At 47.4% G+C, this 27,425-nt stretch overlaps 1 protein-coding gene across 1 annotated transcript in view; it reads right to left on the bottom strand.

The window, feature by feature from the left end:
* LOC135909443 (MAM and LDL-receptor class A domain-containing protein 1-like) overlaps positions 1-27,425 on the bottom strand; it is a 240,271-nt gene that overhangs the window by 133,710 nt on the left and 79,136 nt on the right. Inside the window, exons 19-21 of the mRNA XM_065441401.2 lie at positions 22,097-22,313; positions 20,629-20,799; positions 828-1,055 (exon numbers count right to left, since the gene is read on the bottom strand). Of these exons, the coding sequence (XP_065297473.2) occupies positions 828-1,055; positions 20,629-20,799; positions 22,097-22,313 (616 nt within the window). The remainder of the gene's footprint in view (positions 1-827; positions 1,056-20,628; positions 20,800-22,096; positions 22,314-27,425) is intronic.

Genomic DNA, 27,425 nt, shown 5'->3' with positions numbered 1-27,425 from the left:
ACACACACATTTGGTGCTATATTTTTTTAAAAAAGAATGTGTTAAATCATATCGTGACTTCTGTATAGTTAAACTAGAATGGATGGAAGCAGTAAACTCACATACGCAGCTGAGACACTGCGCAAAGAGTGTGTACATGTTGTGTGGAGATCAAAAAGTAGTAATCTGGCTTTTAAAAAAAAGCACTTACTACGTTAGCAAACACGACATTTGCGACTCGATAGGTTCCATATATGAAGCAGGTACGGCTGACAGCTAAAGCACGTATTAAGTCTTTATAACAAATTAATTTCTAATCCGTTGTGGCGACAAATGTCATAGAGCTTCTGATTTTTTAAATGAAAAGATAGTGCGCAGGAATGTCGAACTGTCCTTAGATATTTGGAAAATAATGGGGATGCTTTAATGGAGATACGTTGGGAAGTATAAACCGCTACATCTTCGCTTCCTGGACACAGTTTAGCTCATGTGTTTAAATTGCTCCCGTGATGTGGTGGGTTGTAGCAACAGGCGGGTTCAGACAGGCAATTGAGGTCGGAAATCGATCCGGTTGAGCGTCACTGGGGCATGTCATCACATTTCCGTCAAAGGGACTTCCTTGTAGACTCTTACTATTACTTTCATCAATTTGCTTTCAAATGTTAATAAACGCACGGCCAACATACTGGTGAGAAATCCTGCCATAAAATCAGCACGGCATTGCTCCATCTCTGCCTCCATCACAAGTTTTCTAGGCCACACTTTTCTAGTTGAAACACATAGATTCAAGAAGGCGCGCAAGTCGGTGAAATTTCTCCAGCCATAGTTGTGCGGGGAAGCAGTATTACCTGGCTCTGTGCGCGTGGCTTGCACGGATGCAATTGCCATGGTACCGTTGGTACCGTCACCGCGAGTCACCCACACTGAGAGTTGGCAGTGGGTGCCCCGTTTGAGTGTCACGTTCAGAGTTGTCCATTGAGACACTTGGACCAGTTCGACGTAGGACTGGGCCGTGATATTCACTGGGTCGTGCACGTTTCCATAGCAGGAGATGGAGAGATTGGCTGCTGTTATATCTGCAGAATGCGAGAATCAATAATCACATTATTACACCTTGATCCCACTTGATTATTTTTTGTAATTCGAAAGTTTACCCCATATAAGGAAATCAACGAAGTGCACAATTCCACAGAGTGCACACTTGTACTCTGAATATGAGTTTGGGATAAACCGTGCTATTTAAAAAAAAATTCAGGAGCTTTAAGTTCCGAAACTACAATATAAATATTAGACACAGCGTAGTGGGGGACTCCAAACTTTTTTTGACCACCGGGGTTGGCCACCGGGTGTGACAATCGTACGCAAGTGTTTTTGAATGTCGACCCATCGAAAAGCAGCAGCCGCAGCCGCAGGTCGAACCCGGGATCTCCAGCTCGGCAGCGCTACGGCATAGCCTCTAAGCTTACACGGCGGGTACTAGTCTAACCATTCTGATGTTGTCGACACAGGTTGTGTCAAATGCGAACGCAGCGCTGCCACTGTTCCATATTTGAAGCCGCATTTACGACACTGGAACGTAGCGAAACACAAAAAAGCCTTACATACAACCATGAGCGCATTAGCTCCTGCAGGAAACAAAGAAGTGAAACAGCAAAGAAATCATTTTTTTACCGCTCCAAATTGTTATGTGTTTATTTGCCACTACTGCCCTATTGTTAATCTACTCGTTAATCTACTTGAAAAATTAACAGATATCAAGAATTCATCTGGTGATTCGGAAATATTTAAAATATACACCTGGCACAAAATTAAAAAAATATTTTCTTCGTAATTGCGCTTGATGATTCGCTGGTCACCTATGCTAATAATACGTCAAACATAAGAATTGATTGCAGCTTTTCACATTTGGGCATCAGAGAATGAGCCTTGCGAGAAGGGATTTTCTTTAATACTGGCAGCGAGTTTAAATTTTCCATCTAATATCGTTTAAATTTCGGATTTAAGTCAATCCCAGGATGAGATTTATTGCACGTGTAACACTAAAGAAAGTGGATAGGAAAACCTCGCTGCAGTAGCTCTATGCGTAAAAGCATTACAACGTAATCCGAAGAGGTGGATTCGCATCCTACCTAAGCCAGTAGTCTTTCGCCCCCTTTCATCCACCTTTAAGTATAAAGTATAATTTGTATGCTTGAAATGCACTAATGAATTCATTGCATGCATTTCTTGGTGTCATTGTAGGGTGATTTCATAGGATGGTGACTTTCGAAAATTGAGCTAATGTGATCCTGTTGTAGGATATACATATATAGTGCCTTGAACGATTGAACAAAGGTCAGGTTTAAGTTTGACTGCTCGGTCAGATCGAGCGATGGCAAGCAAAACCTGCACCTCTTCTACGTCGTATTCTATACGCTGCTTTTAGAACATCACCAAGTGAAATTAGACCCCCCCCCCACCTCCCCCCCCCCCGCCCTTAGATACATCGACTCTGCGCGAGAAAAAAAGACACACAGGCACCCTGATCTGCTTAGACGCAGGGAACAAGAGATAATTGATGTCCCCAGAAAGACAAAGGAAGAGAAACAAAAAATAATGCGAACACTACATAACTATACACGCGCACACTTCGCTTCACTCTTGTCTGCGTAAAGACCTCTCACTGAGGGTATACATAAATGGTGGGGTTTAGAAATGTTGGTTGTTCTAATTAGTGGCCACATGTGTTCAGTGAACTATGTTAGTATTAAGATTATTAGCAAATGTCGATGAAGAAGTGATTTCGGCGATGTGGCGAGGCAGGTCGTTACAGTTCGTCGATGATCGGCAAAAAAGAATGCAGAGAAAGTTCTAGTATCATTTCAGAAAGTTCAGTATCACGCAGGGAATCGGGAGAATGTGGGGTCGGCGTCCCGGGCCTCTCGGCGTCGCATTGATTGCGACGCCGGGATGGTAGTGTGTTTAAGGCGGACTGTGTGTTTAGTAGAGATACGGTGGCGTTATAAGAATACGGTGAACGAATAAACCTCGCCCCACAATTCTGGATGCTTTCGTTGGAATGGATAAGGCAAGTTTGATGTGGCGTACTCAAGCTTGGTGGGTACAAGTGCCTTGCATGCTAGTAGTTTAACGTGATAAGGTGTATGACGCAGATCGCGTTTTAGGAATCCCAATGTTTGGTAAGCGGAGGCATTAATACACCCAATAAAATAGGCGAAGGCATGAGACGAAACGAAATAAATAAACTGTCTCACTGTCATACCTATGAAGCAGCGCAAATGCAGGCACCCAACCGCGTTGTCACGCCTAGGGTGGCGTTCGGGGCATGGAATCCACCAAGCTCATCGACTGCTACGTCAGGTTGTAGAAAATGAAGGAAAATGGGTTTATTAGCTAAGTTACACGGCTCCATTGCGGAATCCGACTCTATGCAGGGCCAAGTTAAACGTCTCAGTTTACACCAGGATTCTCTGTTCTCACTCTCGAAAAAGTATCTGCTTTTAATCCCGTCGTCTTCTCTAGGCGCGTCGACTAGGGAATCTGAAGACTGTCTAGCAGCAAGTCACCATCGTCGACGCCATTGCGATACCACGCCCATGCTATCTATAACTCGCAGCAACTCAGCCTCGAAGAAACTGGTTAGGAATTTATAGAAGATAGAAATCATTTGGCGACATCTGCTTCTTTCGTCGTTGTCCACCCCGTTCTTCGCTCAGTCTGCAAGGTGAAGGGCGGGCTGAGGGCCTTTCGTGGAATCCTGCAACAGCTGGCTGGTTTACGCGCTGTCGTGACGGCTGGATAAGTGCCGAGGGACGGGTGAGGCTTTGAGTCGTCTAATTAACTGCGCCTATCCGTTCGTTGTCGTGGTTCCTTGCCGTTCACCCTTTTCTCCGGTTTCCAGGTAATGGTGGGGAGAGTGCTTTTAATTGTTGTCCATGCCGCGCTGACGTGTGGTTAGCGGTGAGGTGCGGTTGGCTCATGGCTCACACATGGCTCATGGTCAATTAACACCCTTGATGGTGTTGAGACGTAACAGTGTGAAGTATGGCATCAGGAGTACTTGTGCAGTTTCGGTTCAAGGCTGTCAACGCGGAAACAAGACACCGACTGGAAAGACCTCGTATGTGACGTCAGTGATGCGTATCGAGACTTTGCAGGGTCCGAAATAGCACTTTAGAAGTTTTTCGCACAAGCCGGGGCGTCGTATAGGGGTACGAACGCAGACCAGGCCACCGCGGACGCGGCGACGTCTAGGTGGTGGAGGTTCTAACGTCACGCTTCTGCTCTTTGCCGCCAATGGAAGTACAGATGGCTCACTTGACGGGCTTCTTCAGCACACTGAGAATATGGAGGGACGCCTAGAGGAAGTCGCCATCGTTGTCGCGTGGTTTGCACGTTGCGCCCGCAGACCAGGTGGAATGGCGTTAACCGCGTTGTTTCCTGCATTGCAGTGGTGTATGCAAACATAATGCATGGAAGAATCTCGTACAAATTTTGTGGTGGACGTTCACGTACATTGACTACGTGTCTGCAATGTTATTTAATTTCTGTGTTAGTCCATTTGTTTGAGGAAAGTAGGCGGTTGTCTCGCGGTGGCTAGTACAACTCAGCTTGAAAACTTCTTCCTTCTTCAGCTCTGTAAATGCCGTTACTCTATCTGTGATTACGTGTTACGGGATGCCATGTCTTTAAAGGATGTGGAGCACGAAAAACTGGACAACTTCGGCAGCTGTGCCATGAGGTAAGGCATTGGCTTCGGCAAAACAAATCAGGTACTCCATCGCCAGGTAAGGTGAAAGAATGGGCCAGTCGGTTTTGCATCTCGAGGTTATAGCAGCGCAAACTAAAACGTATGCATAAAGAAGAAAACACATGGGGACAAGCACTACAAGTCTGTTGCGCTACATTCCATTTGTTTCCCGTAGACAACAACGGGCTTGGTCCGAGAAGGTCCAAGCCCACGAAATCAAACGGTCTCCAGGGTGGTTCAATCGGTTGAAGTAATCCTGCTGGCTCCACAGGCAATTTCTTGTGGCGCTGACATTCACGACAACCTGACACGTAGCGTTTCACACTAGTCGGTAGGCGTGGACAGTATAGTGCTGTTGGTGCACTCGGGCGAGAGCACGTGGGAAGCCCAAGTGCCCTGATATAGGCTCGTCTTGGCATGCGAAATTTATGTCATTGCGGTGTTCAGTGCGCAGGGCGATAAATAGGTTTTGCCACTGCCACGGGAGGTTTTAATATGAAGACCATCTCTCATGAAACAAAAGGAGGACAGTTCGTGAGTGACGCACCCAGGAAGCTCAGCTTTTTGGCCGTCTAGTTCATGAATAAGTGGGCGTAACTCATCTGTTCGCTGCCATGACATCAAGTTAGAACGAGTAACGGCTCTCAGAAAACCACTGTTCTCCGAGCCCAGAGCGGGAGGTTCTACGGGTGCGCACGAAAGGGCTTGGTGTTAAATTATTGAAAGCACAGACTCTAATGAGCTATATGGCCAGAGAAATTGCCGAGATTGGCCAGCCAGCATAGCGAGTGGGGATCAGTCACAACTTCGAAGGGGCGTCCATATAGGTAAGGCAGAAATTTTCTCGTCGCCTACATGACTGCGAGGCACTCTTTTTCTGAAATGGAATAATTGGACTACGCTCGTGAGAGAGTGCAACTTGCGTAAGCTGGTGACGTACTCAATGCCGCCGTGTTGCTCTACAAGAACAGCACCATGCTCGATGTTGTTAGCGTCTGTGTGGACATCTGTAGCTGCCTCCTTAACGAAGTGGGCAAGGACAGGTGTTGTCGGCAGGCGCTGTCCTAGCTTTTTAAAATAAGCCTCTGGCTCTGTGGTCCAGACGATGGATACGTCTTCTCGGGTGAGCCGATAAAGAGGTTCGGCTATGTTGGAAAAGTTAGCAACGAATCGACGACAATAAGCGCACAAGAGAAAAAACGTTGTTTTTTTTTGGTCTGATCAGACGCAAACGGCGACGATGGCCGTAGTCCTGTCAGGGACGGGTCGAACTCCAGCTGCATTAACAACTTGTCCCAGAAACTTCAGCTCCACGTAGCCGAAATGACACTTATGAGGTTTCAGCGAGAGATAGGCTGAGCAGGTGGCTTCAAGGACCTTTCTTAGGCACTTTAGTTGTTTTTTGAAACTTTTGAAGGTTACCACATCGTCGAGATGTACATAACAACTTTGCCACTTCGACTGTGCGAGAACGGTGTGCGTCATTCGCTGAAAAGTGGCTGGAGCAGAACAGAGGCCAAAAGAAACTTGCAATTCGTAGGGGTCATCCGGAGTCTTTTCTTGTTCTCGCTCATCAACCTGTTTGCTAATAGCTACATTTTAAGTTAATGGATGAAAAATACTTAGCGTGCCTCAACCTGCCTACAGAGTCACCGGCATGCGGCAGAGGGTAGGCATTATTTATGTGACCATGTGTTGCGTCCTGTAATCGGCCCAGGAGCGTAGCGTTCCGTATTTTTTTAGGACCACGTACTGCTGAAAGGTTGGATGAAGCCATCGTCGAGAATTTTCTTTACTTGTGCCAGGATAGCCTGGCATTCTTTAGTGGAAACGTGGTAGGGCTGCTGTCGAATGTGTAATACCTCATCATCGGAAATAATACCATGTTTGGGGAGTGGCGTCTGACAGACTTTAGAGGAAGAGACGAAGCATGACTAAAATTCCGTTAGAAGGTCGTGAAGCGCCACCTTCAGTTGGTCCGAAAGCTTCAAGTTCACGTCAATGCATCCAGGAGAAGCGCCACAAGTGAGGATTTCTCCAGATGCGAAGCAATAAGTAATGTCGGCTATGGGATCTTCGTAGGCCACGGCAGCGTAGCGACAAAGGTGCAGGTGTTCATAGTTTAAATTAGTAACAAGCATCACGTGACCACCCGTCACGAACTTCCATAAGGCTTCGTTTCGCGCATGCACATTGTAGCAATAAAAGCGATGCATTGCTTTCAGCGACCGCGGCGCCATCTTAATGTCCTTCGTTCTTGGTCTCAACCAGCACAGTCACCCTGGCAGGTAACGTCACGATATCGTTAAAATGCGCAGCGTTGCTTACGCTTGTGGTGTACGTCTCGCTCTGTGGCCCGGTTTGTTAAGAATGTCACGATGTGTCACTGCACCGTACTCTAGAAGAAAATGCACGCCGAGAATAAGCTGGCAAGAACAGTCATGGAGGCTGAAGCAGGTAACAGCAAACGCCGGCGCACGAATTTTCACTCTGGCGGCACAGCAACCTAGAGGGATAACCACGTGACCTAACCAGGAGCTGTGCGAATGTGCGTCCTTGTCCAACGCGTCATAACTTTTCTTCAGTAACTGTCACCTGTTTGTCACCTATAATAAAATACTCCGCAACTACATCCACTAACGCACTGACCCGAACACTATTTATCAGCACCAGCTATGTCAACCGAGACCCGGTCCCCAAGTTCAGATGTGGTCACCACCAGCGCCTCTTTGTCACTTCACTCAAGAGGGAATGAACCCGCCGTGGTTGCTTAGAGGCTATGATGTTGGGCTGCTAAGTACGAGGTCACGGAATTGAATCCCAGCCATGGTGGTGGCAATTCCATGAGGACGAAATGCGAAAAACACCCGTGTACATAGATTAGGTGCACATTAAATAACCCGAGGTGGTCAAATTATACTGAAGTCTGCCACTATGGCATGCCTCATAATCATATCGTAGGTTTTGCATGTAAAACTCCATAATCAAATTTTTCTTCGATAAGTGTGGATAAATTGTATTTGTTACGTGTCGACCCTGCTGTCTTCATTGAATCTTCATGATGTCGTACAAGCGCCGATGGGAAGTCTTGCGCAAGTCGAGTTTCAGCGATTTCGCCCCCGACAGCCAGTGTGTTCAGTTTTTCTGTCTAGTACTTGGCGAGTGCCTCTGTGCCATTGTTTCAAAACGTGAGGAGATCGGTGAGGATCACCTCGGAGAGGTTGATTGTGACTGATGTCGCGACAATGGCATGCGCTGCTTCACGAGATAATCTTCAATTTCCCTTTTCCTCTGGCCAACTTTGCGACCAGAGGAGTCGATGTAAAAGCCACGCAGTGCACGTTATCCGCATGCTCACTCGCAGTAGTGTCCGGCCTCGCAGCCCTGGTAGCAAAGTGGTCGTCTGTCCGATTTGTGCCAGAAATCAGACTTTCGCTGCAACGCACGGCTGCCGTCGAAGCATAAACCACCGTGTGCTGATTTGAATGATGTCGGAGTGAGATGTAGGCACTCAATATATCAAGGAGGCTTCCGCATATGTCAGACGCTGACTGGATGCGGGCACAAGCGCCGGTGTCTCATCGCTGGACCAAGAAATATTGAGATCCTGGTGGCCCTCGTCACGGATAACACTGGTGATGGAACCGACTACAGGCTGGTTCACTCCGTAAATCTTCTGAATTTCCTGGCAAACGGCAGTACGAGTAATTTCGCGAAGTCATTCGGTGCTGCTGCTCCTGGAGGCTATGAACATGTCGGCAGTTGATGCTGCGTTCACTTCCTGGTATAATGAGGCTGGACGCTGATGAGGTTTTTTCTGCATCGTGGCAGCTTCAGCGAAGAAGTCTTTCCCTGTCTTTGGGGGTCTCCGCACCATACCAACAAAGGGAGGTTCCTTCACACCACGCATAAAATGACGCAGGTTTTGCACCTCTGGCATGACAGGATCCACTCAAATAAAGAGGCGTGTCATGTCTTCAACGTACGTCGTAATCGTCTCATTAGGCAGTTGAAAACAGGACCGAAGCGCAAGTTGAACTTGTTCTCAGCGATCAGCGCCTGTGTAAGAATCGAGAAGCCAACGGCGGAATTAATGATAGGCTGTTAAATGTCTTTCATATTTTAGAACCACGTGCGTACGCCGTCCTCTAAGCTGAAGTAGACTTGCAAAGGTTAATGGCGTCGCCCCAGACATTCAAGTCAGCGATACGTTCAAGCTAGCTCAGCCAGTCCTCCATGTCTTCAAACAGTTATCCGTCAAAGGTATTTGGCGTCCGCGGGTTCTGAACGACAGATAGGTTGGCGTGGGGCTTCCCACGGAGGTTTGAGTTGGCATCGTAGGCGCTCTCTCGACTAAGAGATCTAGTGATGACGATAATGATTGTTATTATTATTATGATGATGATGACCTTCATGTCTTTTGCAGGCCTCGTTGCCTTCGGCTGGCTCGATGCACTGGGGTGTCAACGACGGTAGGGCTCGTGTTCCGGCTGCTGGACGGGGTCTGGTGCATGGAGCACGTCGTTGTACCCAGTATTTCCACCAACCTGTCATGTAGACTAATGAGAAAATCTCAATAAAGTTTTACTGGTCTATCACATATGATGATGATGAACCTCTGTCATGGCTCGCACCCACTAAGGGCGATAGGCCAAGTTATATGTCAGATATAGCGATGGCGCCTATAATCAGCTGCTCTTCTACCTCGTCTGCCATAAGCTGCTTGTAGGCGAACACCTTGGGGATATATATATATATATACATATATTATATATATATATATATATATATATATATATATATATATATATATATATATATATATATATATATATATATATATATATATATATATTGCCACGACAAACTTGGTGACATTCAAGTTGCGCGCCCTTTGCATTGGGCACTGTGCACGCCGTACAGTGGCGTTGTTCAGCAACAACAGGCAGCGATCTTCGTGGCACGGGCAGCCAGTTGGACCCGGCTCGCACGCGCCACGCGCACGAGGTGTCACGCGAGGAGAAGAGGAAGACGTTTTCGAGCCCAGCTTGAGAACGCGACTGCCGCGGATTTCTGCACGACCTCAGTGACTTTTACTTGTGGGCACAAGTTCGCCTTTAATAAATATCCTTGTTTTACTAACATCGTTACATTTCTGGTGGAGGTGCGGGGTATGAGTCGAAGCCCCACGAACGCAAGTCAGCGTAGCCCCGACAACCCGCGAGTCCATCCCGTGGAACTGACACCTGTACACCAGCGGACCAGCCGCCGTCTTCGAGGTGACTCGCCCGATTTCGGCCCTCTTCTCTTCTTGCCAAGAGAAACTCCCACAACGGACGCCGCCACAATGACTACCCAGGTAACACCGGCACAGCTAGTCGTAAGCCAACCTCGCAAGCCGCCAACATTCCATGGTGACTCGTTCGAAGACGTGGAAGATTGGTTGGAACTGTTCGAGAGAGTGGCGAGCTTTAATGAATGGAACGAAAGACAGAAGCTCCGTAACGTATATTTCGCGTTGGAAGACTTCGCAAAAACGTGGTATGAAAACCACGAACCCTCTTTGACCTCTTGGGAGGAATTTCGACGACAACTGCTAGCAACGTGCGCGAGCACGGATCGTAAAGAAAAGCCGGAAATCGCACTTCAAGCCAGGAACCAGCTCACAAACGAGAACGTGGCGATGTACATCGAGGACATGTCCCGCCTGTTCAAGCGTGCTGATCCCACCATGAGTGAAGATAAGAAGCTGCGCCATCTCATGCGTGGAGTAAAGCAGGAACTCTACGCAGTTCTCGTCCGCAACCCACCGCGCACGGTCGCCGAGTTCAGATGTGAAGCAACGACCATCGAAAAGACACTGGAACAGCGGGCTCGGCAATACAACCGTCAGGCAAGCTGCGCACCTGTCCATGTCTTCCCTGGAGGCCTGCCAAACGACCTGGAAGCCCTGCGGGAGCTTGTCCGGTCAGTGATCAGGGAAGAGCTCAACAAGTTGCAGATACCTCAGGCTCCAGCTGCGCTATCTATCGTCGACGTTGTCCGGGACGAACTCAGGAACGTCATACGGGATCCAGAGCGTGAGCCACAGCCGATGCGGCGCACCCCAACGTACGCCGACGTACTCAGGCAACCCGCGGTACACAGTAGTGGAGCAGTTGCGACGACCGTTCCCTACCCGTCGACAGTACGCAGTGCAGCTCGTCTACTGGAACCACCGGCTGCCTATCAGCCTTTAGCACGCAGTGCACCTCGTTTCGAGGAACAAAGGCCCCGCAAAAGTGACGTCTGGCGTGACCACGAGCGCAGGCCTCTGTGTTTCCACTGCGGAGAAGCGGGTCACCTGTATAGGTTCTGCCCGTACCGTCAAGTTGGGTTAAGGGGTTTTCTCTTAAGCGCACCGTGCCCCCGAAACGGTGAACGGCCAGCGGAGATCGAAGAATACTTGTCGATGCGCCAAAGCCCCGTTACTCCTCGCCAACATCAACCACGGGCACCGTCGCCCATGCGCTACCGATCGCCTAGCCCACGCGCGTCTCCAAGATTGCCTAGGCGTCGTTCACCAAGCCCGCACCAGGAAAACTGAAGCAAGCGACCTGTGGAGGTGAGGCCGCTGATAACCAGAGTTTCGAAGATCCTCCAACGCGATTCCAGTGCGGTGACGAGATAATTCCAGTCTACAGGTGCAGGAACGAAACGATTACGTCAGATTTGCGGTTGATAATAGACGGATGCGAGCTGAATGCCTTAGTCGACACAGGCGCTGATTATTCAGTAGTAAGCTTCAAGATGGCGAAGCACCTTAAAAAAGTTGTGACGAAGTGGACTGGCCCGCAGATACGCACGGCAGGCGGCCATCTTATTACGCCCCTTGGCCGATGCACCGCAAGACTTACGATCAAAGGCTTCACATACGTTTCTGACTTTATTGTACTGCCAGAATGTTCACGGGAACTTATATTGGGAATGGATTTTCTACAAGCTAACGGCGCCATAATTAACCTACGTAGGTCCAGTGTATCTTTCTCGACAAAACAAGCTATACCTGTGGAAGAATCGGAGGAGCGACGTCTCGCTGCACTGCGCGTCGTTGACGATGACGTAACTGTGCCGCCACGCTGCAGTATAATGGTTCTTGTGGAGAATGAAAGATTTTCTGACCGTGAAGGCATAGCAGATGGAAACATAGAGCTCCTTTTCAACAAAGGCATTTGTGTGGCTCGGGGCCTTGTTCAGTTAAGCGATGGCCGTGCAAATGTCGCACTTACAAATTTCGGTAATGAATTCCAACACATCGCACAAGGAACAGCTATTGCCTATTTCCACGAGTTCTGTGAAGCGACCAAATTATGCAGCCTAACTACGTCAACTGCCCTACCAGGAACCTGCAGTATCGACAGATCAATTACCGTCAACCAGAGACTCCCTGAAGCCCAAAAGAAACAGATATATGCCCTGATAAAGGATTTTTCTGACTGCTTCTCCACGTCCTCGAAGGTACGGCGCACGTCTGTTACGAAGCACAGAATCATAACAGAGGACGCCACAAGACCGGTATGCCAGCACCCGTATCGGGTGTCACCAAAAGAAAGGGAGATCACCAAGAAGCAAGTAGAGGAGATGCTTTCAGATGACGTTATTCAGCCTTCCAGCAGTCCATGGGCGTCTCCGGTAGTGCTGGTTAAGAAAAAAGATAACACGCTTCGATTCTGCGTCGACTACCGTAAACTGAACAGCGTAACCAAGCGGGATGTGTACCCCCTTCCGCGTATCGACGATACGTTAGATCGGCTCCGATGTGCAAAGTTTTTCTCCTCCCTGGATCTCAAGAGTGGATATTGGCAAATAGAGGTGGATGAACGGGACCGTGAAAAGACAGCACTTGTAACCCCTGATGGCCTCTACGAATTTAAAGCACTTCCATTCGGCCTCTGTTCCGCACCGGCAACTTTCCAGTGAATGATGGACTCTGTGCTTGCAGGATTGAAATGGCAGTCATGCTTAGTGTATTTGGATGATGTGGTCGTATTTTCCACCACATTTGACCAACATCTAGAGCGCCTGCGACTAGTGTTAGAAGCTATTCGCGCAGCAGACTTGACAATTAAGCCGGAAAAATGTCAATTCGGCTTCGATGAACTTCGGTTTCTCGGACACGTCATCAGTGCTGAAGGCGTTCGGCCAGATCCCGAAAAGACAGCAGCTGTTGCGAGGTTCCCGACACCCACAGACAAAAAGTCAGTGCGACGTTTCTTGGGTTTATGCGCATACTACAGAAGATTTGTGGAAAACTTTTCAAACATTGCTGAGCCCCTTACAATACTGACAAGAGAAGATCAACCTTTCATGTGGACAAGCGAACAACAAGACGCCTTTGACGAGTTAAGGAAACGCCTGCAAGCTTCTCCAATCCTTGCCCATTTTGATGAGACAGCCGACACTGAAGTTCATACCAATGCGAGTAACGTCGGCCTCGGTGCCATACTAGTGCAGTGGAATAACGGCCAGGAGAAAGCAATTGCTTATGCCAGCCGTAAGCTCTCGAAAGCAGAGGCCAACTACTCCGCTACCGAGAAAGAGTGCCTTGCAGTCATTTGGGCAATATGTAAATTTCGGCCCTACCTCTATGGTAGACCATTCCGAGCAGTCAGCGATCACCATTCGCTTTGCTGGCTGGCGAATCTCAAGGATCCATCTGGACGACTGCCAAGATGGAGCCTCAGGCTTCAAGAGTATGACATTACTGTCGTATACCGATCCGGGAGGAAACACAGCGATGCCGACTGCTTGTCACGCGCACCCGTCGAGACAACTGTGCCAGAAGAAGAGGATTTCCCGTTCCTTGGCATTTTTGACGCGTCACAAATTGCTCAACAGCAACGAGATGACCCGGACTTGCTTCCACTTATACAGCGCCTGGAGGGACTCGACGTTCAACTGCCGCGTATTTTCTCTAGGGGGCTATCCTCGTTCTGTCTGCGAGGAAGTGTACTCTACAAGAGAAACTTCGGGAACAGCGAGACAAAGTTTTTACTTGTCGTACCCACATCTATGCGAGAAGAAATTTTGCATGCCTGTCACGATGAGCCGACGTCTGGACACATGGGCGTGAGCCGTACAGTCGCCAGGATTCGTCTGAAATACTACTGGCCCAAGTTATTAGCATCAGTGCAGCACTACGTCAAGACTTGTCGCGAGTGTCAAAGGCGCAAGACTCCATCCGTAAAACCGGCCGGCCTCCTCCAGCCAATAGAGCCACCAAAAGCCCCATTCCAACAAGTCGGTATCGACCTCCTTGGACCCTTCCCAACATCATCTTTAGGCAAAAAGTGGATAGTTGTGGCCACGGACTATCTGACCCGTTACGCAGAAACTGATTCCCTGTACAATGCAACGGCTGGCGAAGTCGCAAAATTCTTTGTCCACAATATCGTGCTCAGGCATGGCGCTCCCACAGTTGTTATTACCGATCGTGGAACGGCCTCTACTGCGGACCTAATGAAATGTTTGTTGCGAATGACACATACTGATCATAGGAAAACTACGGCGTACCACCCTCAGACAAACGGTTTAACTGAACGCCTTAACAGAACACTGACCGACATGCTTTCGATGTATGTCGACGTTGAACATAGGCTGTGGGATGAAATTTTGCCATACATCACCTTCGCATATAATACGGCCGTTCAGGAAACAACACGAGTCACCCCGTTTGAACTTGTATTCGGCCGAGCAGTATCCACAACTTTGGATGCTATGTTGCCGTTAGATGAAGAAACCCATAACTCATCTGACCTGGATGATTTCTTGCAACGAGCTGAGGAGGCACGACAGCTGGCAAGGTACCGAAATCGCCGCCAACAACGCATCGACTCCAGCCGGTACAACCAGCGCCGTCGTGAAGCTCATTACCAGCCCGGTGACAAGGTGTGGGTATGGACCCCAGTGCGACACCGTGGACTGTCTGAAAAGCTTCTGTGCAGATACTTCGGCCCTTACGAAATACTTCGTCGTATAAGCGACGTCACTTACGAAGTGAAATCCGCTAGACACGAGAGCCCAAGACGGCGCAACTCCACGGAAGTTGTACATGTTGTCCGCATGAAACCCTACCTGGAGAGGTCATGAACAACAGCAACAACAACAAAAAAGTAAGCGCCCACAGGAACCCCTACTTCCTCTCACGCATCGGGCCGATGCGGTAAGGAGGGGGATAATGCCACGACAAACTTGGTGACATTCAAGTTGCGCGCCCTTTGCATTGGGCACTGTGCACGCCGTACAGTGGCGTTGTTCAGCAACAACAGGCAGCGATCTTCGTGGCACGGGCAGCCAGTTGGACCCGGCTCGCACGCGCCACGCGCACGAGGTGTCACGCGAGGAGAAGAGGAAGACGTTTTCGAGCCCAGCTTGAGAACGCGACTGCCGCGGATTTCTGCACGACCTCAGTGACTTTTACTTGTGGGCACAAGTTCGCCTTTAATAAATATCCTTGTTTTACTAACATCGTTACAATATATATATATATATATATATATATATATATATATATATATATATATATATATATATATATATATAAAAGACATAACTTCAGTGAGACGGGTGCCGTCCGCCATTTTATTCTAACTTCTTCATCCTCCTCTTAACCTTCCTCGTCTTCTGTGACTCTGCTGGAGCAGACCGCTTCATATATATATATATATATATATATATATATATATATATATATATATATAGAGCAGACCACTTCATATATATATATATATATATATATATATATATATATATGAAGTGGTCTGCTCTATATATATATATATATATATATATATATATATATATATATATATACAGTGAAACCTCGTTATAACGAACAGTTAAAAAGTCGGAAATTAGTTCGCTATATCCATAATTCGTAATATAAAATTTCGTAAAAAATACATGCAAGAGCAGCAAAATTCAATCAGAGAAGGCACAGCAACTCGAACGATGCTTACTTGGGTCACGTTCATTTATTTACGCACAAAGAACTGCGTTATCGCGGCCTGCTTCTTGGTGTTGATCGCATTCCGTATCACGCCCTGTTCCACAGTTTGCAAACACTCAACATGGGCAAACCCCCTGCCCTGAATAGCACTGCAGTGGCGGCGCAGTAAATCCAACGCAGCAAGTGCTTCTTGTGAAGTCGGAATGTTCGGAATGTTCGGAAACGGCGCTGTCAGCGGTTGTGAGATGCGGACGATTTCTTTGGATGTCAACTCACGATGACGACGTGGCATCTGTGGCGCTGTCAGCGCCTGCGAGGTAGTCCTGAACGTTTGCTGCGCCGCACAACAAACTTGTAGTGCAACGAAGCCTGCCGCCTGCTATTAAAGTGAGGTAGGGCTTGGCGTCGTGAAGTTCGTTATATCCATTTTATGCCAAACCGCGTTCGCTATAGGAAGTTAAAAATACATGTGTTTGACAAAAATATTTCGGAAGACTTCGATATATTCAATAATTCGTTATATGCGTGTTCGTTATATCGAGGTTTGACTGTATATATATATATATATATATATATATATATATATATATATGAAGTGGTCTGCTCTAGCAGAGTCACAGAGGACGAGGAAGGTTAAGAGGAGGATGAAGAAGTTAGAATAAAATGGCGGACGGCACCCGCCTCACTGAAGTTATTTCTTTTATACTGGTGTTCTTGTTAGGAACGCTATATTTTGGCGCAGCCGTGGAAGTGAACATGTGGATGACTTTCTTCGTTAACACAAAGTCACGACCAGACGTATACTTTAGCCGTTACCAAGTGCTAGGTGAGCCAGCGAAAGACCTTGCCTGGGATGTCACAACGGCCAACCTCGTAGAGGTGGTGCTGGACCGAGGTTCTATGAGCCGCGGAGAACTTCTGCAGTTAAAGTGGATCTACAGCTGCGGCAGCTTGCGGACTTGGTCCTGGAGCCTTCGTAAAGATGCACCCTTAAGCAGGAAAGATCGACAGAGGTGAGCCTTATTTTTAATGTCATCGAACAACAGCAACAAAAGATGATACATCAGAGCGAACTTATGTCAACTCTGCACAGGTTGCGTAACCTCGAAGGGAACATTGTGGAACCAGGTATATTGGAGGAAAGCTCTGCGAGTCCCAACAACTGGCGTTGGTTTTACAATTATACATGTGAGGAGAATTGGTGGCTCTCTGACGATGAGAAGATTCATAATATGCGTCCCTACCTCGGAGCCACCGCTAGAAAGTGGTATGATATGCTGTTTTTAGATAAGGTACCAGCTTGCTGGAGGAATTGCAAAATAAATTTTTCGGCGTCTTTCCATCAAAACCCTCTTGAATGTTGGGATGCGGCTCTGCACTTTACATACCAATGTGGTTCTTTACTACAGTACTTACTCGAAAAACGCACTTGTTGTATGAAGCGGAACCTAAGCTCACATCGCCAGCCGTTACAGCTTTAATTACACAAGGCCTATCTGTAGATATACAAAACCAAGTTCAGATAAAAGCACCAGTGACATTTGAAGACCGTCTGCAGTGCATACAATTCTTGTTACCAACAGCGGAATCGACACAAGAACTAGAGGCCCGCACAACAAGAGACATTCCTAATTAAACTGAGCTGAACGTAAAAGATGACTTCAACGCCTATCAACGAAAGGTTTCTCCACCCAGCCCAACATGTAACCTAAAAGAAAGTTCGTATCCCCTTACTCATTGTTTCGAGAGGAGTAGTCAACATGCCACACTGAAGGATATGAGTACACGTCAATAGTTGCCACAGAAACAAGTCAGTGTTTATGAAAAGCCTCAAATGTATGATGACGCTCACGTAGTGCCCACTTGCTTGCCCTGAAGCCATACGTGGACAGGTTCTACAACGTTTACACTGATGATATCATTATTTATTCAAAAACAAAGCAGGAACACGAAAAACACATTTCACAAGTTTTGAACGTTTTCACACTTGCACATCTCAAAGTGAACTTCAAGAAAAATGCCTTCTTCAAAGAAAAGGTGGCGTTACTTGGAAGAGTTTTTGACGGATCCACGAAAAGTACAAAGCAGGAATCGCTTGAAAGCGTTTGAGAATTAGTAAAGCCATATGATATACACTCACTGCGTGTTTTTCTAGGTCTAGCGGGACATATTTCAGGTCTCCATCAAAGACTATGCCATTAAGACGAGATGTCTCACACGTTTGACGCAGAAAGGTATACCTGACCAGTGGGATGACGAAAGTGAGACTGCGTACGGTGAACTTGTGAGAATAATATCGCCGGACCATATCCTACGGATACCAGACTTCTCCCTGCCGTTTGTACTGAAAACAGATGCGTCATATTATGCCACCGGCGCCATTCTCTACCAGAACTCATCCGAATCTAACCACCAAAAGCATTATGTAGTCGGGTACTACAGCTATACCCTGAAGCCAACTGAAATAAACTACTCTACAACAGAAGAAAAAGCACCGGTTGTCTTGAAAGCTGTGCAGTATTTTCGAACTTACCTTGAAGGCACAAAATTCACCAATTTCATGGATTACCAGGCACTGACTCACCTTCTTGGCATGACACAACCAAGAGGACGCATCGCTAGACTAGTAAATTATATCCAACAGTTTGATTTCATTATTTCCCATCGCCCCGGTCTTCTCCTCGCCGAAGCTTATGCACTGTCCAGCTTGCCGGTACCGACCACATTTGATTACCCTCAAGAAATTAATCACATGAAGGTTTGGGAGTGCACCGAAGAAATGAAGTGTATCGATGGCAAATACCATGTTACAGGCTCAATGGTTCCCAAAATACTGCATCTCTATCATGACACCCCAGAGTCCGTTGGTGATGACGGTTTCGGGTGCACGTACAATAAACTGCTCAGGAGATTTACGTGGTCAGGTATGAAGGATGATACCAGAACCTACATCCGAACATGCCATCTGAGCCAGACGAATAAAGCCAATTGCAGGCAACCCACAGATGTATTGATAACCACAGACCACTCAAGTATACCGTTTGAAGTCGTTCATTTGGATTTCGCAGAGCTCTGAAAGAAAGGGGAAGGCATCAGGAAAACACAAGCTTTCTTTCTGGCTATTGATGAATGTACAAAGATGGTTATGACCAGTGCAGAAAAGGAAGACACCAACAGCATCATTGCTCTTCTTAAGGCTAAGTGTTTTCGAGACACAAAGATTTTATTGTGTGGTAATCGTCCTGCCTTTTGGAGCAAGAACCTTGCAAAGTAGGCGGGAAATAACAGAATGACAATCAAGTTTTGTTCACCATATCACCCAGCTGGTAATGGCCTCGCCGAACATGCTGTACGAGACACGAAACAGTACATAAACATGTATCCGATATTTGCAAGTGGTTGGAAGTGCTGCCTCGAAGCCGCAGTGAGACATCACAACCCGTCTTGCAGGAGTGGTCTTGGATGCAGCCTTTTCGCTGCATCAGGGACTGTGCCTATTTTTTCAGCGGTTCGCGAACTGGGCTCTCATAATAACCCAAAGCTTTTTGAGAGTAAGAAAAGTGCCAAACAACAAGAGGCATATAAAGATCGAATGAAGAGAAATTTTGACAGAAGACGCAGCAGCGACATACCTAACATACAACCCTGTGACCACGTTCTAATACGGAAAGGCAGTGACACTTCCAATGACAAGTTTTAGGGGCCCTTTCAAGTAATCAGGACTGCTTCGCAGCGTGGTATCCTGGACACCATCTGGTACTTGGGAGACTCTGGGCAAACTGAGTATGCCTCCATCAGCAAAGTCTTTAAATTTTACACCAGGATGTGTGAACAACGAAGTGCGGAGGAGTGAAGCGGTCTGCTCCAGCAAGGTCAAACAAGACGAGGAAGAGGAATAAGAACAGGATGAAGGAGTTAGAATAAGATGGCGGACGACAGCGGTCTCGCTGAAGTAATGTCTCTTATACTGCCGTTCTAGTTAGGAACGCGACAATAAATACAAAGAATACAGCGAAGCTGTCAAGAGTTACTATCCCCACTATTGTGTCTGCGGGCAGGAAAAAATCTCGAAGATAGTGAAATGCCGGGTCCACCCGCGGCAAGGATGGCACAAGCGTTATGCACTTCGGGATCGGCCCATACGTGCGCCAATCCCGAAGATAGTGCAACGTCGGGCCGACCCGCGGCGGAAGTGAAGGAGGCATTAAGCACTCCCCATACGTGGCCCGATCCCAAGGAAATGCCATGCCGGGCCGACGACCGGCGACCCGCGGCCACCCGCAGTGGATGTGATGCAGGCGTTAAGCACTCCCGATACGAGGGCCGATCACAAATATACTACGATGCCGGGCCGACCCGCCAGCGGAGGTGCAGTTCACCATTAAGAAGCCCTCATGCGCAGATTCGCTGGTGATCCTTCTTCACGGAGTGGAAGGGCACCGAGTTTTTATTGTACCCAAAATGGTTACATTACCTAACTTGTGCGTACGTTCTGGCCCCTTGTTCATGTGACCGGGACAACCTGTTCCCTTGGATTACAACAAAGGGTTAAAAACTTGCGTCACTCTTCTAAAACCCCTTGTCTTTGTCAGCCTAAGTGTGTTTCTGCCGACACATACCGCATTTCTGTAATGAGTAAAGGCGAGTTCTCTTGCGTTGCTCTTCATTTTTTCGCGGTGTTTCAACAAAAGTACTTGGTGTCACGGCAATGTTCACCAACCAGAAAGAAGTTCTTGTAAGCGCTAGTTGCTTGACGGGGTTGATCTGGCTAGCTTTAGTTCAACGTGCACATTTTTAATTTATGCAACAAGCCATTCTGCGTGATTCATCTCACTGCCCAAATGTCCTGCGAATGCAGCGAATATAGAAACATTATTCGTATTTGGAAAATTGCCAGCGCAATGATACTTACCAGGCCCATTTCTGTAGTACTGGACGGACAGCTGAGTTCCATCGTCAGGGGCATCGAATAGAGGGCTTAGAAGCCCTACAGCCTTGGCCGTCCCTGAGGTGCTGTCTGCGACTTGTCCGGTAACGTCCGATGTGCCCGTGGTCAGGTCCAGGTAAGCGAATGGAGGGGAATCTGCGCATTGACGCGTCGGAAATGTGCAATTTGGGTAATAAAATTTTACGCAGTTATAAAGCATTCACTCTTAACGAAATTCGTGTGGATCATTCACTTTTCGCCCACAACCACTGAAGGGCGTCGCTTTGCCTAGGGCATGTATGAGGTATTTTATAAGCAAAAACACTTACAACATAGTTACGTGTATGTAGCGCGAACGTCCAAGCGTTAGCTGTGGTGTGTGCTAGGCGTTGTCACTCCCTACATCCAGCTCACCAAGTCGTTTGGGTGTTTTAAGACCCTGCTTATTTTATGGTATATTTCAGTGTAGCGCATGTTTTTAGCATGCTCGTTTTAACGATTACACCCCTCTTCTATGCTCGAAAGTTCGCCTACTTTCTAAAGAAAGATAGAGAAGTTCAATGATAGGAAAGTTGGGGGGGTTGGCCTAAGACGCTTGTATCTGGCCTGCTACTCGACAAATGGACTAAAGGGTTAGGGACTGACTTCCTAACCCTGTTTCTGAGCATACACTGACACAGCTCCATGCAGGCGCTATCGTACAGACAGCATGACTATGGGATGAAGATTTTAAAATGATAAATATAATACAATGACGACATAGTGATGACGACATTATGAGGAAGAGGACGTGACGATGACGGCATAACGAGAATCAGATGACGAAGCTAGAATGACGACAATTACATGACAACACTGGTATATTCGCGATTGAATGATAACATCATTATGATGGAAGGACGTAAATGGAATGACGGAGGTGCTATGACGACGATGACATGACGAGCACGCAATGGGGACGAGTGTAGGACGACGACGGCACGATGGCCACTGTGTGACGACAAGGGTATGAAGGCGATGAAGTGAAATGGCTCAACGATGAGTGTATGAATAGGTTGGCGTGACGATGATTGCACGTACCCAGTGACTGGCGACATAACTAATGGCACATACCCAGCGGCACATGCGCACGAAAGCTGAAGACGGCACTATCTCTGGTATCGGCCCGCCCCTGCGGATGGCGTCAAAGGCGCGAAGCTCAGTAACGAGCTCAGAAAAGCTAACGGTTAAACTGTGACTTAATACTCGACCAGTTGCTTTCTTCATGATTTGAACAACCGAAGTGGTTCGAGGTAAGTTTTGCGACACAAAACACCACTTTAACAATGAACGAGGTATAGGTAACTAGAAGAATAAAAAACTTCGTAATTTCCCGTAGCTGTACGAAGCAGTAAACGTTGGCACGGGAGTCACTGCAAGTCGTTTAAGGTTACTTCGTCGATGCACAACATACCTGTTTCTCGTGGCACGGCGGGCTGCATGCGAGGAGCCTCATACCGACCCGTTCCTACAAGCCAGCGAAAGTCCCCTTGGAATTTGTTGATGTAACCGCAGAGGCCATCGAAGAAGTCGCACTGGACAGGATGGACGCATGGCTCTGGCCGCAGAACGATGTTGTCCAGACTGATCGGGTCCGTTTGGCTTTCCGAGAATCTCGCATGGAATGCCACCTGAACCAGAACGAGGAAGCCATCAGTGAATGAATACGTGTGGAAAAAGTTGACAGCAAAAATTCGCTTCTTGCATTAAAGCTCCGTACTATCAAGATCACGTCAACGGCAATAGCTTTGCAACGTGCATAGTCTTAATATAACGTGGTTTTCGAAAACTTATAAATCGTACAAAATTTGAATGTACCATTATGATTCAATTAATTACAAAATCATGTGCATACAAAGTGCAATGCGCCACAGACCCAATGAACACCTGGCCTGAGAAATTCGACAGATACTTCATTGCAGTTATGACAAGGGACGCAACATAATATTTCAAAGGCTTCAAGGTCATTCCAACATCAACGGGAATGAAAATGCCGGTGAGGTCACCCGATCTGCACATGCAAGTGCTCAATGTGTCTTTGTTCCGCTTTCGCGAACAGACGCTGCAGCTGGGCTGCGATTTATGTCCCGTGAGTGCACTTTGCACCTGTGGCACTCGAACGTTGTCGCCGTGTGTCCTTTCGTGTTCGTTTTCTTCGGACATATAGATGCACACACCACCTGCGTTGCCACGACATGAACAGACCATGCTGTATCATTTGTAGCTAGGCGTTGTATTTGCTAACTCTTATGTCTTCCTCATTGAAATGCCCAACAGTCCAGTCTGCAACACATTCAGCTATAAAGAGACGCTCGCACACATTATCTGCGTCTGCCCGCGCTATAGGGCCGAGAGGTAATTGATGTGCAGAGTGGTGGATCAATTGGACAATCGTCCACTATCAGAACTAAGCGTTCTAGGCCAGTGCTACCAAAGAACATCCACGCAGAAGACATTCTTAGCGTTACGGATGCTTGTGATGTCTAAGAGCCTTCCCCCTATACCTTAGGAACACCACCCCCTACCGCTCCATAGTGTACTCTGTTCGTGCTCGCCCATTTTTCTCTCTTTCTCTGTTTATCTCCTTACTCCTTCCTCCCGTGCAGGGCTGCCAACCAAAACAACGTTTAGTTACCTCCCTGCCTTTCTATACCATCCTTTTCTCTTTCACCTGTGTACGTTGGCAGTTATTTTCTACTTTTCATGCCCACATTCTAAGGCGCCTTGTGCAGTCGTCTACATAAAAATTACGTATCTTCCTCCAGTTAATATTTAGAGAACGTTGATCATGCAGAGAAGTGGAAAATTCGTATCATATGCACACGCCAGGAAATCATAGGCCAACGTCACTCATTGTTCCGATACCTAAATGATTCTGTCGTACGTTAATGGCAGAAAACTTCTGACCCATTGGGTGGCGTAAGTTTGCGAACTGTTCAACAATAGGTAGCGCATTTTTGAGTTGTTTGATATTCCATCTGATTTGTTGCGTTTCAATTTGATGCTTTCATATTTCAGGACTACTGAAACAAACTATGTCACAAATGTTTGCATAAATTCTGATTCTATATACATTTTCAAGCAATAATTCAATACTGGTACAATATATGTGGGCTCACAGCAGTAAAATTTGCTGTGTTTTAATGCTTGCGCAATATATTTATGCCGTGCCTAATAGGCCACACTAAGTATGTTTTCGATGTTTTTTGCAATGAGCTAGGGTGGTGAGGGCAAAGAAGCTGTTAGCCTTCTGTAATACGCCATCACTTCCCTTAAACTGATTCTAACGCTTACTATTATCGTTGCGCTACTCAGAAGGTACTATTAAAAACGCACCAACAGACTCTCGCAATATATATCTTTAGCAAACTTCATTTTTTGTTTTACAAACTCTGTGTATCGCGCTTCCTCATTAAACGAGAGGCTGAGAAAGAGAGAGAGATAAATGAGATGGAAAAGGCAGGGAAGTTAACCGGAAACATATTGTTCGGTTTGCTACCATGCACTGGGTAGCAAAGTTACCTTAATTCTACCTTAATTTACTTTAAGTTACCTTAAACCTTAATCCTTACCCTAATTTACCTTAACTTACCTTAAAATTACCTAAATGAAACAACAACGATAAAAAACAAAAACACAGAGAGATGGAGAGAGTGAGAGAGAGAAAAAGAATAAAGGAGAAAAAATTCAGCACAACACATCTCACGATCACTGCCGACGGTAATGCGTTTAGTTTGAAATCAATATAGCGCCACTGCGCATTAGCACCACCGAAACCAGAGTTACGCATGAGGCGTGTACTGCAGCGGGACTACTCTTTCGCGCTTCCCTAAGAACACTCGGCGGCATCTAGCGCCGCCACAACGAAGCTTGCGCGGGGCCTCCGAGATGTATGGTGCGCCGATGCATGCGAACGCTGAGAAACGCGTCATGCGGCAGCCGGGCTCCCCTCGCTCTTTTTTTTTTCAGGACACACTGCACCATCTAGGTACGCTGCCGAAAAATCCGCCAGTGGCATTCGAGAGCAGGAGGATGCGCGACGGCGCGTGCGAATGCTGAGGATTGTTGGCTCACTCGTCGCGCTCCTAATGGCATACTGACAGTGACTAGAGTTGGCGAGAGGATCACTGATGAACGGCACATAAACAGTGCATTGATGGTGGAGCTAGCTAAACCATTGCGAAATATACCGACTGAAAAGAGCAGCACATACCCAGTCTCACGTGTACAGTGACAAATATCAGCGTGAAGGAGGTACGTTGAAGGGCGGCACATATATACGCATTGTCACACACTCAGCGATCTATGTCGGTGTGACGGCTTGTTTTCAACCCTGCTCCTTCAGCACAGCAGCCCGATGCACTACCCATTCGTAAATGACTATCCAGTGGTCAAGGTAGACAGAAACATGGTTAGAAGTGCAGATAGATACAGAGTGCGTGAAGTACCCAAGAATACTAACTCATTAAAAAGGACACGCACACGAGAGCCTCTAAGAGCAGAAATGCCGTGGGGTGATTTAACCTATTTCAGAAGAACAGCGCCAGAGGTGATGGGTCCGCTGAACCACAATCCGCTTGCCTGAATGAGTGACATTCTGCTGTATTCTTTACTTCAGGCCTCATACGATGACTGTCGTACGTAGGTGTTTCCCTGTCGGCCGTAGCTTGTTACAGTGAAATGAATAGAATGTTGTGTTCCGTAGAATGAGTTTCGCTGCTCTCTCTCTCTGTGCCTCAATCACCGGTGATTGGTGAAATCACTCTTATCGCTCTTATTAGCTCTACGCCGCCACTCACATAAGCAACTGGGCGCAGAGATACGATTATACGCTACCATTAAGCGGTGGACAGAGGCTTCGACATTGTATTTCAGTGGCTACCTGGGCACTGCAACATGACTGGCAATGAATGCGCCGACCAAGCTGCCCGTGAGGCACATATATAATTGAAAGAACTTCGATACCATTGTCGAGAACGAATGAAGCGCGGCACCTCAGCGGTCTTGCCCACGTTCTAACTCTATGAAAATGGAATACCCCAGAGTTTACCAACCAACGCCTATATGCCATGGACCCACATATGTAATTACAGCTTTTACCGTGTTTCAAACGACGGGAAAAAACATTACCGCCTGCGAATAGGAGTTTCTTCTACAAATGCATACTCATTTCTAATTGGAATGACACGCAGTGCCAATTGCAGCACATGTGTTGTTGAGGAAACCACCAAACATTTCTTATGTGACTTCCACACACAAGAAGAGAGGAGTGCCCTTCGGACAGCTTTGGAGCGCTCAGATAACAGACCCTTTACGGAGGAGAAGATATTGGGTCCGTTGCCTCGTGTGTCTGCTAGAGGTGCAACGCTACAAAGGCACTGCTGCGTCTTTTGAAATGCACCAGCCTGTATGACTGCCTGTGACGAACTCAGCGATGAACGGTTGTCCGTGTAACTGGGCAAAGCGTGAACTTCCTTCTTTCTCCTCTTTCAGTCCCCTTTACCCCTTCCCCAGTGCAGGGTAGCCTAATTGGCTCAGCCTGGTTAACCTCACTACCTTTCACTTATGACTTCACTCTACGAGCAACTGACACGGAGCTTTAGTGCCATTAGACTATGTTCACATAGTAGGCACTCTCGCTATTTCATTCCACCGAGGAGCGCATTGTGGCTCGGCTGCACCAAATCGCACCAGAAGCCACTAGTCCCAGTCGCTGTTAAGCGCGTCGTGATTCATCAAGTAACACAAAAAGCTACAGAAATATTGAGAATTATCTACTAAAGCCTAAGCATTGTTTGGCTCGGCTCTGGCTTCGCTTTTGCTTACTATTGCTTACTCGCTACTCCTAGCTTATGCACGTCTACCCATGGCGTTTCCGATGGCAAGGTATGCTTAGGCTTAAGTGGACAGTCGTCAAATTTTCTCGCCGCATCCGACCGCTTCATTGCAATTGTACCAATTGAGCCGGAATGCCGGGCGCGAACCCGCCTCGACGGAGCAGAGTGGTCGAAAGCGAGCACTAGCTTCCGCAGTAGCACGTGAGGCGTTGCTTGAGGGGAGAGTACAGTGCTCACGGAATGAAACGTGTCAATTTAGGGATAACTAATGCCCATACTTTCGTTTACACCGGCTGCAGGTCGTGTCACATCGACGTAACTTTGGTGTGTACACTTAGAGCTGAGTCAGAGTCACCGTTAGTGACCAGACTCAAAGCGGCATGATATGGTAATCTCGAGTTCTCTGCACATATGTTGGGTTCTACGAAATACTCGCTGCCGCGTTTCATTCCGTGAGCACTGACATCGCCGCCATGCCATGTCACCCTCGTTGTCGCTCCCGCAAGCCTGTGTTAAGCGCGCGTTTCTTGCTCTCTAAAGGTCTGCGGAAAATAGCGCCTCTTCCTCTTCACGATCACACTCTCCACACACGCCCTCGCCTGCGTTCTGAGTGTGCCTCGGTAAGGCCCAATAAAAATGAGCCAAGCATCTGAACACGCCCGCTTTGCTGCGAGATTTTCATAACTCGAAGGACGCTAAGCAGCTTTTAATTATACGTTGGGCCACCCCAAAATCTCTAGTAGGGCCAGACCGAAATTTCCCGTTTGCCCGCCCCCAAATTTCAAGTTCGCCACCCCTAAATTTAAGTTGGCCAGCCCCCAAACTTCTAGTCCGCCTACCCCCTAGTTTAATTTGGCCTTCCCGTATATTTCAAGTTGGCCCACGTTCAAATTTTCGTGCCACTGC

The sequence above is a fragment of the Dermacentor albipictus genome, chromosome 3 (genome assembly GCF_038994185.2).
Source record: "Dermacentor albipictus isolate Rhodes 1998 colony chromosome 3, USDA_Dalb.pri_finalv2, whole genome shotgun sequence".
Classification (NCBI taxonomy): Eukaryota; Metazoa; Arthropoda; class Arachnida; order Ixodida; family Ixodidae; genus Dermacentor; species Dermacentor albipictus.
The sequence above is the reverse complement of the archived record's forward strand: the minus strand, read 5'-3'. Positions and strand labels throughout refer to the sequence as shown.